This window comes from Telopea speciosissima, chromosome 10, assembly GCF_018873765.1.
Source record: "Telopea speciosissima isolate NSW1024214 ecotype Mountain lineage chromosome 10, Tspe_v1, whole genome shotgun sequence".
Taxonomy (NCBI): domain Eukaryota; kingdom Viridiplantae; phylum Streptophyta; class Magnoliopsida; order Proteales; family Proteaceae; genus Telopea; species Telopea speciosissima.
In genome coordinates, this window is record NC_057925.1 from 4,797,723 (window position 1) to 4,816,463 (window position 18,741).

At 39.7% G+C, this 18,741-nt stretch overlaps 2 protein-coding genes and 1 non-coding gene across 3 annotated transcripts; 1 reads left to right on the plus strand and 2 right to left on the minus strand.

Moving 5' to 3' along the window:
- Nucleotides 1–441: 441 nt before the first annotated feature.
- Nucleotides 442–514, minus strand: TRNAR-ACG. Its single transcript has one exon. It is a non-coding gene; the product is annotated as a tRNA-Arg (tRNA).
- Nucleotides 515–3,296: 2,782 nt separating this feature from the next.
- On the plus strand, nt 3,297–4,662 carry LOC122641889 (xyloglucan endotransglucosylase/hydrolase protein 24-like). Its single transcript, XM_043835208.1, has 3 exons — nt 3,297–3,648; nt 3,743–3,936; nt 4,212–4,662. Exons 1-3 carry the CDS (start codon nt 3,355–3,357, stop codon nt 4,618–4,620), a joined length of 897 nt encoding a protein of 298 aa, XP_043691143.1. The 5' UTR covers nt 3,297–3,354; the 3' UTR covers nt 4,621–4,662.
- Nucleotides 4,663–11,830: 7,168 nt separating this feature from the next.
- Nucleotides 11,831–16,058, minus strand: LOC122641887 (ADP,ATP carrier protein 1, mitochondrial-like). Its single transcript, XM_043835207.1, has 4 exons — nt 15,926–16,058; nt 13,313–13,847; nt 12,862–13,233; nt 11,831–12,372 (listed from the first exon to the last, which is right to left on the minus strand). The coding sequence occupies exons 2-4, from the start codon at nt 13,826–13,828 to the stop codon at nt 12,076–12,078; spliced, it is 1,185 nt and encodes a 394-aa protein (XP_043691142.1). The 5' UTR covers nt 13,829–13,847; nt 15,926–16,058; the 3' UTR covers nt 11,831–12,075.
- Between the last annotated feature and the right edge of the window lie 2,683 nt (nt 16,059–18,741).

Genomic DNA, 18,741 nt, shown 5'->3' on the forward strand with positions numbered 1-18,741 from the left:
GGAGTTCCGAAGGGCGCATCAACCAATCAAAATTAGGCTGAACCGATGCTTGGATTTGGCAATAAGGTTTTTTCTAGGGGGTTACCTTTGCATTCTCTCTCTCTCTCTCTCTCGGTTGGGTTGGGTACTATTGTATTTGTAACCTAGTGTAAACTTGTTCATCATATGAAAATTAAGGCTTAAAAGGAGAATTGGCTAGAACTTTGTGATTGATATATGTTTTTTTTTAATGAATAAATTATATTAAAAAAACAAAAAAAAGAAAAATTAAATATACAAAAAAAAACAGATTGACATCCCGCATCAACAAAAGTGCCAAAAACAAGAAAACTAGAACTGATAATAAATAACTAAAAATTTCCCTTTCATTGCTTCCCTCAAGAATTGATCCTTAGATCTCTCTAATTAGGTTAGATGTCAAGCACTAACCAAGTTAAGGAACGACTCCACTGGGGATCGAACCCAGAATCTCTGGTTCCGTAGACCAGCACCTTATCCATTGGGCCATGGAGTCTTAGTTGTCAAAATTGTTTAACGGGACAATGGACTTGACCTTCGTTCTGTCTTTGAGTTTCCATGTCAATGGCAAAAATTTTCCTTTCGCCTCTTCTTAATTTGGATTTAGAATGTTCCTTTTTTATAAAGATTTCTCTGTTTAGTTATTTTCCCTGTATTGAAGTTGTGGGAATTGGTTTTTTGTATGAAGACAGTTATTGGAATCTTTAACTTAGCATACTTCCCTTTTCAATAAAACATGTTTAGGCCACAACTGGGCTTTGTTGGTTTTCTTTTGAGCTGGTTCGTTCTCATGCAAATTTCTTTTTTTCATTTTTTTTTTGGGTGGGGAGGGGGATTTAAATCTCATGCAAATTTCTCAATCGCAATATAAAAAAAATAAAAATAAAAACATGGTGGAATGTTGCACAAAATATTTACAACATCACCATCTAAGACAAACCAATTCAATAGTTTTGTTTTTCCGTCCCAACCAAACCTTAAGTCAAAAGAATCCAAGTGCCCATCCCATTCATACCAGTCCAAGAAGTGGGGAATTATATTGTTTTTTATGGAGTTACTGGTGCATTATGAGAGATAGGGGTGCAAGTTTGGCCTTGTTGGCCCGAACCCGTCCTGGCCCGCCCTGAGCCCGAATAAGGCCTGCGCTGAGATACCTGACCCTGAGGACGGATCAGGGCTGGAAATTGCTAGCCTTGAGTCAGGGTCGGGTTGGGTTAGCGTTGAGGTTTCGGGTTGAGCCCGGCCCAGCCCGACCCGGTTTTAAGTTATACTATATATATATATATATATATATATATATATATAGATATTATAATATACTATTTATATTATAAACGTTAAATGTCACACATATTTTGTTATATAGTATATTAAATATGAAGATAATAAGTGATAGTATATTTTATTATAGTGTTATATTATGTAAAATTGATATTTTTGTCCTAGACCTTGCACAACTCAGTCCAATCCATGCATCTCTACCTTCCCTCATTCCATGATTAGGGCGAATTACCGTCAGCCCAGCCCGACCCTAAGGGCGGGTCAGGCCCTGAGTCAAGGTCGGGTCGGGCTTGGGCCCAGCTAAGGGGAGTTAGGGTTGGGTTGGGGTTTTGAAAAGCTCGGCCCAACCCAACCCTGTTGCAGCCCTAATGAGAATTGTATCCTCCATTGATGCTTCGATCCTAACCTCAAGAATCAAGATACATACTTAAACACCAAAAAAATAAAAGGAATCATGCTTAAAAGGTTGTGTAGTTTGATTTCTGTTGAAATTAGAATTAGTTGCTCTAAAGGATTCTAATCTATTGGTTGGACTATTACTCATTAATTTTTCTGTTTGGAGTTTGGATTCCCACGATCCAAACTGAACATAGCATTAGCAAGCGAAAGAGCACACGAAAGTGATCAATTTGCCGCTTAAATATAGCAATGGCTTTCAGAGTGCAAGAAAAAAGGACTTGTAGATTTTGCTCAACATATCAACAACCTAGCTAGGTCCTCAAGAATTTTCCAGTTTCCACCCAAGCTTGAGTGCTCATCTAGGAAGACTTTCTTTTGGCATGTATAACTATAATTACCATATGGACTAATGATTTAGCATGAAACATATGTGAAATTTTTGAAGTAGACTATTTGTCAAATTTGGTGATCCATCTCAATCGTATAGCCAGCCTATATGTCCTATTTTTCTTAATAAACGTTGTTTTGTTAAATAATTCCCAGAATAAAAATGGATATAGGGATCGATCCCAGTATTACGAACCATGTTTTCGACCATCACTAAAGAGAGAGAGAGAGAGAGAGAGATAAATGGCTCAGTAGCCTATTTAAGGCATGTCTAAGGCCATATAGCTCGATTTTCCACTCTCAAGATTCATATTGATAAATCGATCTCTGCTTCCAGCCAGTTCGCTAAGTAGACTCACTCTACCGAGGGGCAACAAAAGCTGGAACTATTCATGCCAAAAACAAGGGACCTACGTCTCAGGATCCTGAAGTAAGGGGACCAATTAGACCCGATCGAAACTGGCCTGCACCGACCGGTTGACATCCTTACTGTTTTGATTAATTTTGTAATTAATAGGCATTATTGTTTTGGATACTTTGATTAAAGGAAAGATTAGGTGGATAATTTGGCAATAAAAAAACCGTTGTTTCAAAATAATATAATTTTTCCTTTTTCAATCAAACCCCATAAAACATTGTATTCTATTCTCTACACGAGGGGCATGCTTTTCATTTTGGCAATAGAGAATGGCTTACACTACTTATATTATAAAGGGGCGCTATTCTCTGTGCCACAGCGCAGCCTGTGCCCAGGCACATGGGGGTGGGCGCAATGACTACCCTGCCCCCTTACACAGGCTGCGCTGCGGCGTAGAGAACATTCTCCCTATTATAAATAACCCAATTCGCCATGTTACCCATTTTGTCAACTTGTATCGATTATGGCATAATAGTGCTATATTAATTAAAGTGCACGACCCCAGCAGCCCAGCTGGTCATGACTTGGTGATACTTAACCTTTAACTTCAAGTCATTCCAAAAGGAAAAACTCTCTCTCTCTCTCTCTCTCTCTCTCTCTCTCTGCATGTGTGTGTGGTGTGTTATGACAGTAGCCCTTCCAAGTTGCTGTCTTTCCCTTCCATAACCATCTGGACACAACTCAATCTTCTCATACTTCATAAGCTTAAAGAAAAGCTCATAGAAGTCTGAACTTTCTTATACCTTTCCTTTTCTTTAGCTTCACCACTATAAATAAGATGCTAACCAAAGCAAAGAACCATCTCAATTCAAATTTGAAATCAATTTTAAGTCTCCTTACTCAAAGCCCATATGCAATTCTCCATGGATTCTTCATCTTCTTCTACTGTTTCAGTAATGTTAGTATCTGCTCTACTGCTTAGCTTCTTAATGGTTGTTTCAGCTAGCAATTTCTATCTAGATTTCGACACCTCTTATGGTGGCAATAGAGCTAAGATCCTCAACAATGGGGAGCTTCTCACTTTGTCACTTGACAATTCTTCTGGGTCTGGTGTCCAATCCAAAGGAGAATTTCTCTATGGTAAGATTGATATGCAGGTCAAACTTGTTCCTAACAACTCTGCTGGTACTGTCAGTACCTACTATGTAAGCTCATCTCTTCCTCCATAAAAATTTCATCTTTTTCACTAATTAGTTCTCAATGCTTCTTATCTAAACTAAATATTCTATTGGGTTGCAGTTATCTTCAAAAGGACAATATTGGGATGAGTTAGACTTTGAGTTCTTGGGGAATCTCAGTGGAGAACCTTATATTGTTCACACCAATGTTATCACCCAAGGCAAAGGCAATAGAGAACAGCAATTCTATATGTGGTTTGACCCAACTGCAGATTTCCACAATTACTCTTTCCTCTGGAATCCACAATACATCCTGTAAACACACTCTTCCACCCATTAAATCTATTAAATTATTGACGCAGCTTTTAGGTGAAACAGTAGCGAACATGATATCTGAGCAGGGAGGTCAAATGTTTGACTTCTGAAAAGTGCATCAGAATAATCTTTCCGACATTTTTTCTCCCCTCAGTGCAACTGCACATGCAGGGGAGTGTTGATGTATACATTGATGCTGCACTTCCCTAACAGTTTGAGCTTTTTTGTGGTTCCCTGTAATTCTCATCTGATTTGGTTTTTGTTTCATGTTTCAGCTTCTCTGTGGATGGAACTCCAATTAGAGAGTTTAAGAATTTAGAATCAAATGGGGTTCCTTACCCAAACAAACAATTAATGCAAATCTACTCTAGTATTTGGGATGGCAATGATTGGGCGACTCAAGGTGGGCGTGTCAAGATTGATTGGAGCAAAGCACCATTCACAGCTTCCTATAGGAACTTCACTACATATGCTTGTGTTCAGCCTAATGGTACTTTTTGCAGTTCCAATTCTTCCTTTTCTACATCAAACAACAACACATGGTATTATTCACAGCAATTGGATTCAGCAAGTCAGGCTAAGTTGAAATGGGTGCAGGATAATTACATGATCTACAACTATTGTACTGATACAAAAAGATTTCCAAATGGAACTTTCCCTTATGAATGTACTGTCACCAACTAATTGTAGAAAGATAAGAAGACTCCATAAGAACAAGAACAAAAGGAGTTAACTCTGTTACTGTATTAATTAGATTCATTTTTTCCTTTCTTTAAAACTTTTATTTGTTATCAGTTGATTCACAGGAACTATATATAAGTGCATTGAACATGAAATTAATACAATACTTAAATATGAAATGTTGGACTTCCTCCATGAGAATTGATGGCGGATCCAGATCGTCTACGGCGCACTGCCCGTAGTAGCCTGAGCGGTGCACAAATAGGGCGCGCTGCAATGACCGCCTTACCCCCACTCAAGCAAGGCATTCGGGCAGGGGTAAGACAATCATTGCAGTATGCCTGATTTGTGTGCTGCTCAGGTCGCTACGGGCAGCGCACCGTAGAGGATCTGAATTGATGGCTGATCGCCTTTGTAGGCTGAAGTGGGCTAACCAATAATTGTTTACAGGCCTCTAGTGGGTCTCCAGGTTTTAAACGTGTTAGTGTTACCCAAAATGAAATATTCCAAAATTTCAAAATTACAAATAAATGCATTTTATTATTATTATTATTTATTTTGAATGAAATTCCTTTTATTATTCTTAAATTGTAATCTTAATTAATTTTCAAAATATATGGTGATGCATTATTATTATTAGAGAAGATTATGTCCCCCTCCCTTGCATTCCTCTTTTGGGTGGTGTCGGCCAAGGCTTCGATGGCGCCACCAAACCCTAGCTTGGGACCCTCTATCAATAAAGGGCCCCTCCTCGTTTGAAAATTCACTGAAAAAAATAGAGGTTTTGGTCCCTAGAAAAGTTTTGTTTGTGATTAAGGCGCGAAAGTCTTGTCGGTGTCTCGAAGGTCCAGTTGGTGAAGGCCCGGAAGTCCTGCTAATGTTTTGCCCATATGGCGTCGTAGTATTGCCCGAAGTTCGAGAAATAGGCTCTTTCATCCCTTGTAACGCCGCTATTTTGCCCGAAGTCCGAGTATCATGAATCCCATTTATAGCTGTTACTCAGCTTCAAGTTTGAGTTACGAGCTTCCCTTTTACAATGGTATAGTTCTTACTCTGCCTGAAGTCTGAGTTGCAAAATACCTTGTTTATAACTGTTATTCTACCCGACAAGAGAGATGTAGGTAGTTTGTTCATCTCCACCTGAGCCGGGTTGTCCCCCATTTCGCTTTTGTCAGTTTTTGGTAAATTTCACCATCATGTACATATTTTTATTCTATTTATGTATTTTGGCACAAGGTAGATTGTTTAAACATATTTTTTGCTCTTTTTCTCTCTTTTTCATTATTTTAATCATATTTACCATCTACATGTTAGTATAATGGGAAAATTACTTATACACCTCATTTATTAGGCCCAATTGCTTGATACACCCAACTTTTCAAACAATTACTTGATGCCCCATGAAACCTGACAGTATTAGTCTATTGTTACTTGTTAGTGGTTGAATGGAAAACTTCATTTTACCTTTATCACCTATTCAATTGAAAATAGTAAAATAAAAAGTACAATTTACCCTTCTTCTTTTTCTTCCTGCAACCCTACCTCCTGTTGCAACACACCCACTCCTACCCCCTGAACTTCACGCCACCCCTACCATCAACTTCCCCTGCTTCCTCATTCTTTGCATACATGTTTGGATACCATAACCAATACCAAAATTATCCAGCCCTTCTTCCTTTACCTCCACCAATACCTCTGCTACTACCTGAAGTTTCACCGTCAACCCAACTCTAGAATCTTAGATCCAAAACCCATGTGCAGAAAAATAAATTTCTATAAAATTATGAACTTACCATAATAAAGGCTCTGTTTAGTTGCAAGGGAAATTAAAGGGAGGGGAAAGGAAAATTTTCAAACCTAAAAAAAAAACTTTTGTAATCATTAATTATCCCGTGTAATTGTATAAACTACTTAAATTTCTTACCATATTTAGTAATGATACATTTTATATATAATATTTATTTTTATAATTTAAACCAAAGAGAATTGGATGCAAAGTAAAGTGAGATTTAGTAACAAAATATGGAATGATTTGGAGATAGTGGTAATGTCAGATGGGATAATGATTACAAAAATTTCTTTTTTAAGTATGAAAATTTCACTTCCCTTCTCTTTCCTTTAATCCCCCTTGCAACCAAACAAAGCCAAACTGAATAAAGGAAGGGAAATTTACACATACCACTGAGGTTTGACTAAAGGATATTTTCACTCCCCCCAGTTTTGGAAAATTCTGCGTACCCCCTGAAGTTTGCAAACGGTAACAAATAAACCCATTCCGTCAGTTCATGACTAACACTGTTAAAAATTAGACTTGAACTGACGGAATTGCCCTTACAAGGGAAAAAAAAAAAAAAAAAACACCTGCAACTCATCTTCCCCAATATACCCCAATATTGGAGAAGATGAGTTGCAGGTATCCTTAGTAGGGAACACCATGGATGCCGAGATGAGTTGCCGAAAGAACACCTGGGAGAGAGACTGGTTAAGGAGAGTTACAAGAATGATAGAAGAGGGGAAAGGATGAAAGGACATGTTGTTCATCAAGTTGAGATTAGGGTTTCGGATCGGTTGATAGAAGAGTTGCAGGTTAGATGGAGCTAAGATGAAAATCGCTGGTTCAATTTGGAAGGAAGAACATCCATGACAACCTTGTACAAGTATAAAGGCTGCGGATTTGTCAATATCCTCATCCCATTCTCATCCCAGAAGAATAGTCGACGTGGTGGTGAGGACGATGGGGAAGCAGCAGAAGCAGGCATAACCGTCATCACAGGAGGATGCAGATCTAATGGAGGCATTCAAGGTGTTCGACGAGAACGACAACGGAAAGATGGATGCGAAGAGATTAGGAGTGTTGTTTCCATCTCCGATTGGAAAGATGCGGTTGTTTGCCCTAAACCTTGGCGACTCAGTGGCTTCAACCATGTGGTTCATGGCCCTAGGCCGTTGAGATGGCAATTGAGGTAATTTCTCCAACCTTTTTACATCTCTTCCTCTGTCTGATTCACGAAATCGTTTCAAAATTCTTTTTTTTCTCTGATGTTATTTTTTCGAGATATAAAGAGGATTGTTTCTGATATGGATGATAATTTGAGAAACCTCTGTTGGTGAGAAGCCATCAGGATAGAGGGATTTGATGAAGTTCCATCGGCTCTTTGAGCGTTGTTCTCTAAGAATCGAAACAACAGATGAGATTAAAGTTTCGTGAGGAGGGTTTTGATCTGATGGGGATGATGATGGCAAGGAATGGAAAGATAATAAGAAATAGATGGAGAATTGTCTGTATGGAGAGATTGATAGACAGCGATATCATTTCAATATCGCCATTTGGAAAAGCTCAACAGGAAACACAGCCGACAAGAGGTTATCTGCTCTCAACATGCCCACTCACCAAAGCTCTGTGGAAAGGAGAAACAAGCTGAAGAGGCAAAATAGCAAAATTCTTCAACAAACAAATCTCTATTGGTCCATCTCGTCTTTGCGCAGAGTTCATACCAATCTCAATTAACACTTCTCATTTTTCCAATCTGAATCCAAAAACAAACCATGAATTAAAAGATCTTTTTGAAACTTATTCTCCATAAAACCTGCAACTCATCTTCCCCAATCAGGTTATGTTATTTTTTTTTGTCTTTTCTTTTCTTGTAAGGATAATTTTGTCATTTTATTTCTTATTTTTAACAGTGTTAGTCATGAACAGATAGAATGAGTTTATTTGTAACCGTTTGCGAACCTCAGGGAGATATGCAAAATTTTCCAAAATTGGACGTGAAAATATCCTTTAGTCAAACCTCAGGGGTGGTATGTGTAAATTTTTCATAAAAGAATAAATATTAAATTATAAGAAGAAAAGTTTCTCCAGTGTCTAAAAGGTCTTGAGAAACATAAGTTTAGCACAAGTATTTTGTCACATGGTTGAGTAAATGGAGCTGAAATTCTGTGAACAAGCAGCTTCCGCACGCAGTCCACTGTTTACATGTCAAGCTTTAATCAAGATGGAATTGTTCTAGTGACAGAATAAAGGTTTAAAAATTCAAGTGAATAAACGAAATTTTTCAAAAGGGCGTATCCAATGCACGATGCTTCAGCCACTACGGGGTTTAGGGAAGGATCATAATGTATGCAGCCTTACCCCTGTTTTCACAAAGAGACTGTTTCCATACTCAAATCCATGACCACTTGATCACAAAAGAGCAGTCTTTACCATTCCACCATGGCCCACCCTCGAATAAATGAAATTTTTCATAAATAAAAAATAGACTTCAGTTTTTTATAAATGTAAGTCTAGACTTTCCAGGTGGAAATGAAGACTTATTTCTATCTGTTTTATGAACCTTGTTTTTCTTTGTTTGATGTGTATGAATGAATAACCCTCTTTCTATCAAAAAACATAAAAATAGTTAAAAGACTTCACTTAGTTAAAATAGTGATATCAAGCATTGTTATCCATACCAATGGAAAGAGAATGAGTGGAATTCCACATGTCGAGCTCCCACCTTATAAAGATGTTAGATAGGGTCCTTGTGTTGGGACCTGATCCTGACTCTCTCAAGTCCATCAAAGATTGTAGAAATTTGAGATCAGTGCAATAGAAAACGTTGGAGATCATAGGTTGCAAATAGTTGGGTTGAAGTCGGACCTTAAGATTGAATTTATACCTATGCTCCATTGAAGCATGGGATGGTCGAAATCAAGCGCAGAGGCTGATGATTGCAGATCTACCATTTATTGAATTTGATAAAACCAGTGGATTACATCAAAGCATTACATCACCATTTGTGAAGGGGATTCACTCTTCACCCTGTATGAAGGAAAACTTAATCAGATGAAGAGATCCATTGTTTTTTGGATCCACATCCTCTACTTCCTCAACCCTACTTCCATCTTACTTCCATGAGTGCCTAGCGTGCCACGTGTCCTGACAACCATCCAACAGTGGTTATTTACAAAATTCAATTATTTTTGAATTCCAATCCCCATCTATTTGAACCACTTTAAACCTCAAACCAATCCCATCTGACCGGTTCAAAACAAACCAAATCAAACTTATCTCCCTCAAAACAAACCCATTTCACTCATTTGCCAAGGGTTTCAGATCGAACGAACATTTACCAGCAGAACCTCTCTTGAATCCCTCCCTCACTCATCCCTCTCACAACTCCTCAGTGGCGACGGCGACGGCGACGGCGACATTCTCTCTCTCTCACAACTCCAAGGACCCTGAAAGTTATTTGGAAAGAAAACCAGCGAAGGAAGGCCAAGTCGTGACCAAATCTGGCTGCGACTGCGATGGCGACGGCGACGGCGACAGCTACATCCTCTCCCTCACACCTGCTTCTGCTGCTTTCCGGTGTACTCGTCGCCTCCGCCGCCGCCACCACCACCACCACAATCAAGACCAAGTAGAGGAAGCAGGAAAATTGCAGGAAGGAATAAAAAGATGATGATACAGAATTTGGAAATTTGCAAAGAACTAGTGAATTTGGCACTAGATTTCATCTTGGGTTTTGCTCAAGTTTTAGAGTTTTATTTTCGTCGTGATGACTCCAGCTCCTTATTAGCAATCCTTCCCAGCTTCTCCACCACTGTCCCGTCACCATTCCACTTTATGGCGTTGGTCCTTATTGACAATCACTTTTGTTCTCAAGAGATCTAAAAGATCTTAATTATTGCCTTTTGCTTTATGCTAAATGTCTACTATCTCATCTATTATGCAATTGTAACACATCAAGTGTTGAGGAGACACAGATCGAGAGAGAGTGAGAAAGTTTCTTGTAATATAATTGGTAAGCTGATCCGTAAAGTAAATCATGTTCTACACTGAATTGCCAAGATTACATGTTATAAGTGAGCCTTTCTTGATTCATTCCTGAATTGAAATGGTTAATTAAAGCTTGGATGAGCGTTCCCATTACAAAGAAATGCTTCCACTACACTACAGTTGCTCAGTTCATTGATTCTGCCTCAAATTCTTGAAACAGAGACTTGATCTTCCATTGGGTTCAAAGAAAATTTGCGTTAACTGTGGTTGAACATTTGGCACCTCCCTACAGTTCCCAAGATCCAGCATTTAATTTGGAAGATTATTCACCATAGACTCCCTCTTCCCGATCTACTTATTGGTAGAGGAATCAACCTAAACCCTCTCTGTTTTCTCTGCAATCAAGAACTGCAATCAGCTAATCATCTTTTCTTCGAATGCCCTATCATTTTTCACTTGTGGCTTCAATCGGGACTTCTTCAATTCACCTGGCCTATTTCTGCTACATCATTTGGTTCATCTGGACGGATTATTGGGATTTCATTTTCAGAAATCAAGACTTTAAATCTGACTCGTTCACAAGATCAGCAAGCTTCAAGATTTATTAAATGGATCCCTCCTCCTTCTCCCTATGTCAAGTCCAATGTAGAAGACGCTAGCAAGGGAACCCAGGGGATGCCGGTATTGGTGGCATCTGCCGTTCTTCGGATGGCTCTTTGATGTCGCCGTCGCCGTCGCCGTTGCAGTCGCAGCCAGATTTGGTCACGACTTGGCCTTCCTTCGTTGATTTTCTTTCCAAATAGCTTTCAGGGTCCTTGGAATTGTGAGAGAGAGAGAATGTCGCCATCGCAGGTCGCCACTGAGGAGTTGTGAGAGGGATGGATTCAAGAGAGGTTCTGCTGGGAAATGTTCTTTCGAAACCCTAGGTAAATGAGTGAAATGGATTTGTTTTGAGGGAGATAAGTTTGATTTGGTTTGTTTTGAACCGGTCAGATGGGGTTGATTTGAGGTTTAAGGTGGTTCAAATAGATGGGGATTGGAATTCAAAACAAATTTTTTAAATAACCACCGTTGGATGGTTGTCAGGACACGTGGCACGCTAAGAACTCATGGAAGTAGGATGGAAGTAGGGCTGAGGAAGTAGAGGATGTGGATCCTTGTTTTTTCTCATTATCATTTGGCCTCTGCAGTCACTGGAGAGGTAGTTCCTCCAAAATTAGCAGTCACTACATTTATTAAAATTTAGAATACTAATAGAAAACTGTAGATGACAACCGAATAGAGAATTATTCTGTCTTAGACTGTGTAGGAATAAAGCAGAGCATCAAGAACGTTTCAGGGCCTAAAACATTGGGAACCAACCATTAGAAAAGGGAATAGATGACAACAAAATTTAAAGTCTTAACTGATTCTAATAAAAAACTAACCACACTTACAGATGCCTTCTTGAAGAACATAAACTCCTCTTGGAGACATCTATTGCAACCTCTCAATTAAATATCAAGTTTATAGGAACCAAAAGACTCCAACCAAAAACGTAAACTGGTTCGGGAGAAACTCCCTCACAATCTCTTCCTCTGAAACTAAATTATTCAAAAGGGCAAAAATTCGCAAGACAATTTCCCATAAGGAAACTAAATTAACTTTTTCATCACCATCTAAGGCTAATTGGTAGGTTATGAAGGGCGATCATTAAATTAGCCTCCACCAGATCCGTACTTCTTTCCAAAAACGATCAGCTGCAGCTTGTCATAACCAGCAAGCACACCAGCACCGGCAACTGCACGGAGAATGTTCGCTCCTGCACCTTTGAACAAGGACTTGGCTCCCTCATTCTTCAGGATCTGTGAGAATGCATCCAATGAGCTCTTGTACTTGACAGCTTCACCGGAGGTCATCATCATTCTTCTTCGAACAGTGTCAATTGGGTAGGATGCAAGACCAGCACCATTTGTGATGAGCCAACCCAATGCAAAGCTAGCAAAGAAACTATCCTGAAATTCATCAAAACAACACAATTTGCACTTTGTAAGCATCGAGTTGGTGAGCGAAAACAAAGTAGAACAATACTTAAAGGATACAAAAAATCAACATGAGAGTTTTGACTGTCACAGAAGATAGTGTTATAGTTACAGCATATGGAATCCAGAATTTGTAGCCTCTACAGTGATGTTAAATAGATGGGTTTTACATCATTAAATGAGAAGCAGTTCAATCCAGTAAGAGGTGCCAGATGCATTGGGAAGTGGGTGTCACTAAAGGTTCTCCCCCCCATGAGGAAATTCAGTTATTACCACAGATAAATCAATAGCATGCTAATTACCAAACTACGGCTGGTATACAACACAAAATTAGCAGCCCAAGCAGTCAATGTAGGCATCCAATTTACGAGGCTTCAAGCAACATTCCAAAAATACCATTGCTAAACAATGAAAACCACTACCTTGCTCTCCATCTAAACAAGTCCAGCAAAAGTTACTAACCTGTAAATTTCCAGTAAGAAGAACTGGCTTCAAAGAATCATACAGTCCAAAGTAGAGACCACGGTAAACAATGATTCCGACACATGAAATGTTGAATCCACGGTAAAGGCCAGCAATACCATCTGACTGGAGTGTCTTCCTGTAGACATCAACGAGACCATTGAATTGTCTCTCTCCTCCTTTCTTTGCTGCCTTGGAATCATTAGCCAGACGGGTTCGAGCATAATCCAGTGAATAGACAAATAGCAGGGATGAAGCACCAGCAGCACCACCAGATGCCAAGTTGCCTGCAAACCATGTCCAGTATCCATCCTTGTCTTTCTTGAAGTTGAACAACCTCTTGAAGTAATCCTTAAAGGCAAAGTTCAAGGCCTGGAACAAATTTGAGTTGTTACAAAAAAGCTTTCCAATAAAAAAGATCAAACAGCACTACAGTAAGAACATATCCAACCTGTGTTGGGAAGTAACGGATGACATTAGCAGTGTTCCCTCTCCACAATGACATCACCCCTTCATCCTTCATTGTCCGGCTAAAACAGTCCCCAATACCTTTGTAAGGCTCAGACAACCGACCAGCCTTGATCATTTCATCTTGGTTCTGAATCAAAAGCTTAACACGCTCTATAGGTGCAGCAGCTGTTTTAGATACAGCTGCAGATACTCCACCCATAAGAAAATCAATAGCAAAGTTGGTGAAGTTTTTCTCCTTGGGGGCTTGAACAAAGATCAGTGAAGTGGCAGAGGAAACCATGGACAGGTCGATGTTCCCATTGCATGACTGCATCAATGGGGACTGCAAATTTGAATTGCAATAATTTCCATATGAAAAATGCCTCTGAGACATAGCTGGTCTATATAAACCCCCATGGTGTGCCGGCACATCACGGGAAAGACTAGATCCAAGATTGAGCTGTCCAGTAACCTTTTGAAGGACTGTGGGGTGCTGAGGCCGATCACCAGCCATCATATCTTGCAAACTGAAAACCCTGAAAACAGTTACTGGTAAGACAAAGCAGACATTTCACAGCTTTTTAACAGTTCAGAAAACTTTTTATCAAAAGAAACAGGGCTATCAGGCATTGCTCAGGCTATGGAAAACAAAACAAAACAAAATACACACACACACACACACACACACACAGTAATAAGTAAAGAGAGAAATCCTACAGTCCAAAAACCAGCCACAGCGAACTCCAAAGTAGAAAGATCTAGACATTATAAGCAATTTGCTCAAGGCTCCGGAAAAAAAAAGCATTAAAGGATAATACATACAAAGCAAAACATAAAATCCTAGAAATAGCAAAAATTGATAAATTGATCCAAGTATTATAGGTGAACCTCAAGCAGAAAATATCATGCTTCTGTAATATTTTATAAAAATCGCAGCTTCTCATTACATTGTCCTATTCCAATTCTTTTTCATTCGCAAATATATCACTTTCTACAAATTCGAAAAACACACAAAAGAATGATGAATTATGGTAATAAACAAAAAAATCAAGAATAATAAGTGGTAGGTTTCAAGATCAAGTATTATAGGTGAACCTCAAGCAAAAAATATCATGTTTCTGTAATATTTTACAGAAATTGCAGCTTCTCATTACATTGTCCTATTCAAATTCTTTTTCATTTGCAAATATATCACTTTCTATAAATTCAAAAGATACACAAAAGAATGATGAATTCGGGTCGTATACAAAAAAAATTCAAGAATAATAAGTGGAAGGGGAAAGAGAATAAATACATGGTAATCCTCACGGCATGGAAAACCCAAAAATAGCAAGGACTGCACACCAATACAACCAATACCTAGACAACTTAAACACCTTGACTTAAAGCACCAACAACCATTTGCATGTGATATTAGGCTCCGGTTTGCATTCATATACATCAATGAAACAATAATATGGGAAAAGATGGACAGCATGACAACATAGAGCCATTAACCTAACCTAAACAGCATCAGTTTTAATACCCAATTTGTAGGAACAAAACATTTTGAGTTGTAGAATTTGGAAATGTTGAGGCTAAATGAGTAAGCTCAACTTCTCGAAACTTCTTCAGAAGTGGTGAAACCACACACTCTGGATCTATCAGTAGAGTTTGAAACATAACAATTGTATAAAACTATTTGAAGACGAAACTAATGCAAAATTTAATCCTCCAATTCTCCTATAGCTTCAATTTAACAATCACTTTGCAGGATCAATACAAAACATACACTATACTCCCATATCTGCAAACCATACTTTTAAATCTTCTGTAATCACTGAGGTCACGTCATACTTACTAACTCTACATCAATGGATAAGTGTATAAACAGATTAATAATCCATTCTAATAAACAATTCATTTATTGTAAGAAACTGAATCTCTATAAAAACAAATAGCTCGAAAAGAAAATAATGTATCAGAATTCAGAACTTAGATCTATGAAAGCCCAAGCAAAACCATCCAAAAAAATTGAATCCACTGTACAACAATGGGGTGAAGAACACAACGTATGTGGATCAAGATCCATAAATGAAATGGGGAAAAAGCTTCTTATTTAATGAAATAAAAGGGATCGAACCACCAAACTAAACTGCTAAAGGATCTACTCAGCAAGTAGTTCTAATTTCTAAAAGAAATATGACATCAGTATAAGATAAAACCAGGAAAAAAAACCTGTTAACCACCCCAGCTGACCTTTTATGGATCTACACGGAAATTTGTTCCAATTTCTAAAAGAAATATGACAACACCATAAGCTAAAAAACACTAGAAAAGTATAAAATAGTAACAGGGAGGAAAGCAATTGAGCGAGAAAGCTATGCAAATCGAGAAAAAAAAGAAACCGTATTTTCGCAACTAATTTAAGAAAAGCTTAAAATTAGATCACTAAAGGCGAGATTTCTGAACAGAAAGAAAAAACAGAAAACAATCCAAACTAATAGCAACAACCACGCATCTATACATTCAGATCAGATCTCCCGAAGCAGACGATCGGGTCAGTTCCGACCACTAAACACGTTACAGCATATTCACAAGAAAGAAAAGAAGCAAAAATCGCCGCAGATCATACCTTCAAGCAGTAGATTGTTGAGATCGCTCCGCCTATCGCTTGGAGAAGCGAAAGGAGGAGAGAAGACCGTGGAGAAGGAATAGGAGAGGAGGCAGGAGACGATAGGAGGAGAAGGATTGGGTGAGGCTAAATAAGGGCTGACTTCAAAAGATAGTATATAGCTGGATGATTTTTCGCTACTTCTAAAACTATTTTTTTCAATTGCGTTCTTCGTACGACCACCATTGTCACCGTTGGATTCTACGATAATAAGGACAAATTGGAAATTACCACATTAATGTCTGGCGCACCGTTAAAAAAGGCAACGGGAATTATTACGTCAGGGTGTCCATAGCTGGCTAGATATCACTTACCAAAACAAAAAGATTCCAATCTGACAGTTAGAAACCACCCAATTACTTGACTTTTCTATATTGTACGCCTCGGTTCTTTGTATCTGGGTAGGAAATGTGAAGAAAGATCTCGTTGAGCGTCCCAATGAAAAGGAATGGAAGGGATACGGCGATACGTCATTGGAAGTGTATCTGTGTAGGTGGTGGGTCCAAAGTAATTATGGACCATCCGATGGAATTCGATCCTTTTCTTTTAAACGGGCCCACTAAATCAATGGTTTAGTGTTAAAGAGAAACAATCAACGGTATGAATGGTTGAGAATTTACGTGGGATAATGGGAGATTAGTTGGACTGGTCAAACAGTAATAGAGCATTTCAGCTGGTCCACGTCACCGCTGGTGATTGGACGGCTAAGATGAGTGAGTGGTCAGAAGACTCAAACTCTGAAAATAACTAACGGGCCGTTTTGTTTGACGACACGCGGGAATGGGAGCGGCGTTTCAGGTTTGTCTCTTACTTCTGGGCCCATACCTTATTTTTTTGTGTTTTTTTTTGGTAAAGGACAATGTTATAACGTAAGGGGGCAAGGAGAGCTCAAGGCTTCTTTACAAAGATTCAGAAGCCAAGGAGTGGAATGCGGCCAATCTATCGTACTTGCCATAGGCAGGGTCTTCCGGGCTAGGGAATGAGCCAATACATTAGCGTCCCCAAGAATAGTAACAAAGTTACAAGCAGAAAAGTGCAAGGTAAGGCTTTCTATATCATGGAGAAAGCCAATAGCACAGACAGGAGGAGGGGTAGCCCTCAGGTTGATAAGATCCACAAGCGTCGAGCAGTCAAATTCCACTGTGACATGCGTCAGTCCCAGGTCCTTCGCGAGTATCAAACCCAATCTCACAGCCCAGATCTCACAGATTAGGGCCTCCGAGAACTCAGCTGGGCAGGAGGTGGCTAAGAGAAGGTGTCCATGGTGGTTCACTATACTTACACCAAGTCCTCCAAAGGTTGAGTCCGTGGGTAAGGCCGCATCACAGTTTATCTTCAAGTAACCCAGAGATGGGAGGGACTAGGTAGCAATGTTTTGGGCTCGAGAGACGCCTAATGGGTGGGCCCATCTACATTTCCAGAGTGCAGTTGGGAAAGAGATCGATACTCATTATAAGCCCATTGACCCCTGGAGAACACTTCTTCAGGAGACCAACATTTTTGGTTGAAGCATAGGTCATTTCGGGCTACCCAGAGATACCAGCAGATGTAGAAGAAGATGCTCAGAGTCTCCGCCTTAAGCTGTTTGGAAGAGAAGCCCAATTTATCCCAGTTGGTGAGGACTTGGCATAAACCATTAGAGTTTGAATTGGGCAAAGTTAGTGTGAGATTGCTGCCAAACCAAACCACCTGCGCAAACGGGCACCCCATAAGGATATGGTTGTTAGTTTCAATCTCCTGCCCGCATCTGTGGCAACTTGGATCAACCGAGATGCAGCGTTTAAATAAACCTTCCCCTGAAGCAAGGCCTTGGGCACAGCATCACCAAATGAAGTTCTTGATTTTCGGGGGGACCTTACCGTGCCAAATTTTCTTCCAAACCGAGGGTTGTATATTATCCCACTCATGGGTACGTGATGATGAGGCCTCCATAGCAACCCGAGAATCCCTAAGATTGGAAAGATGGTGATACGCGGATTTCACCGTGAATAGGCCATTTCATGATCCTCCCCATACAAGACGATCCTCATGAGCAAATAAACTCAACTTTAGCCCTTTAATTGCCTTGACATCCAACGGATGGAACCAACGATCAAGCAGATGAGCATCCCATGCCCGATTATCGTGGTCAATAATATCATGAACCTGAACTAAATCACAGTGAGGTGGCTTGGGATGTTGGATTCTAAAGTCCTTCGATAGTGGGAGCCAATTACTATGCCAAATGTCGACTTTCTCTCCATTACCCACATGCCATAGTAAGCCGTTGTCCAGCACCTTCTTGCCTTCCATTATGCTGCGCCAAGCCCATTATGGGTTGTTGCCAATCTGAGCCTGAAGAAAATTAGAGTGGGGGAAGTATATAGCTTTTGTAAACCGAGCTCAGAGAGAGGTGGGGTTCTCCAGCAGTCGCCAGGCTACCTTCACAAGGAGGGCTCTGTTATGGAGGATCGGATCGCGTAGCCCAATACCCCCTCTCTCTTTAGACCGACATAGCCTAGTCCAGGAAACCCAGTGCAATTTCCTCTCTTCCCCCTTTTGTCCCCAATAGAAGTCCGAGGTGGCTTTCCGAATGGCATTGTGATAAGAAACAGGCAAAGAGAAATGAGAAGCTGCATAAGAGGACATCGAGGAAGCCACTGATTTGATCATCACCTCCTGGCCCGAATGAGAGAGCAACTGTTGTTTCCAACCCTGAACCCTTCTACACGCCTTCTCTCTAATCTCCTTGAATATCTCAGCCTTGGAAACACCAATTTCTGCTGGCAACCCTAGAT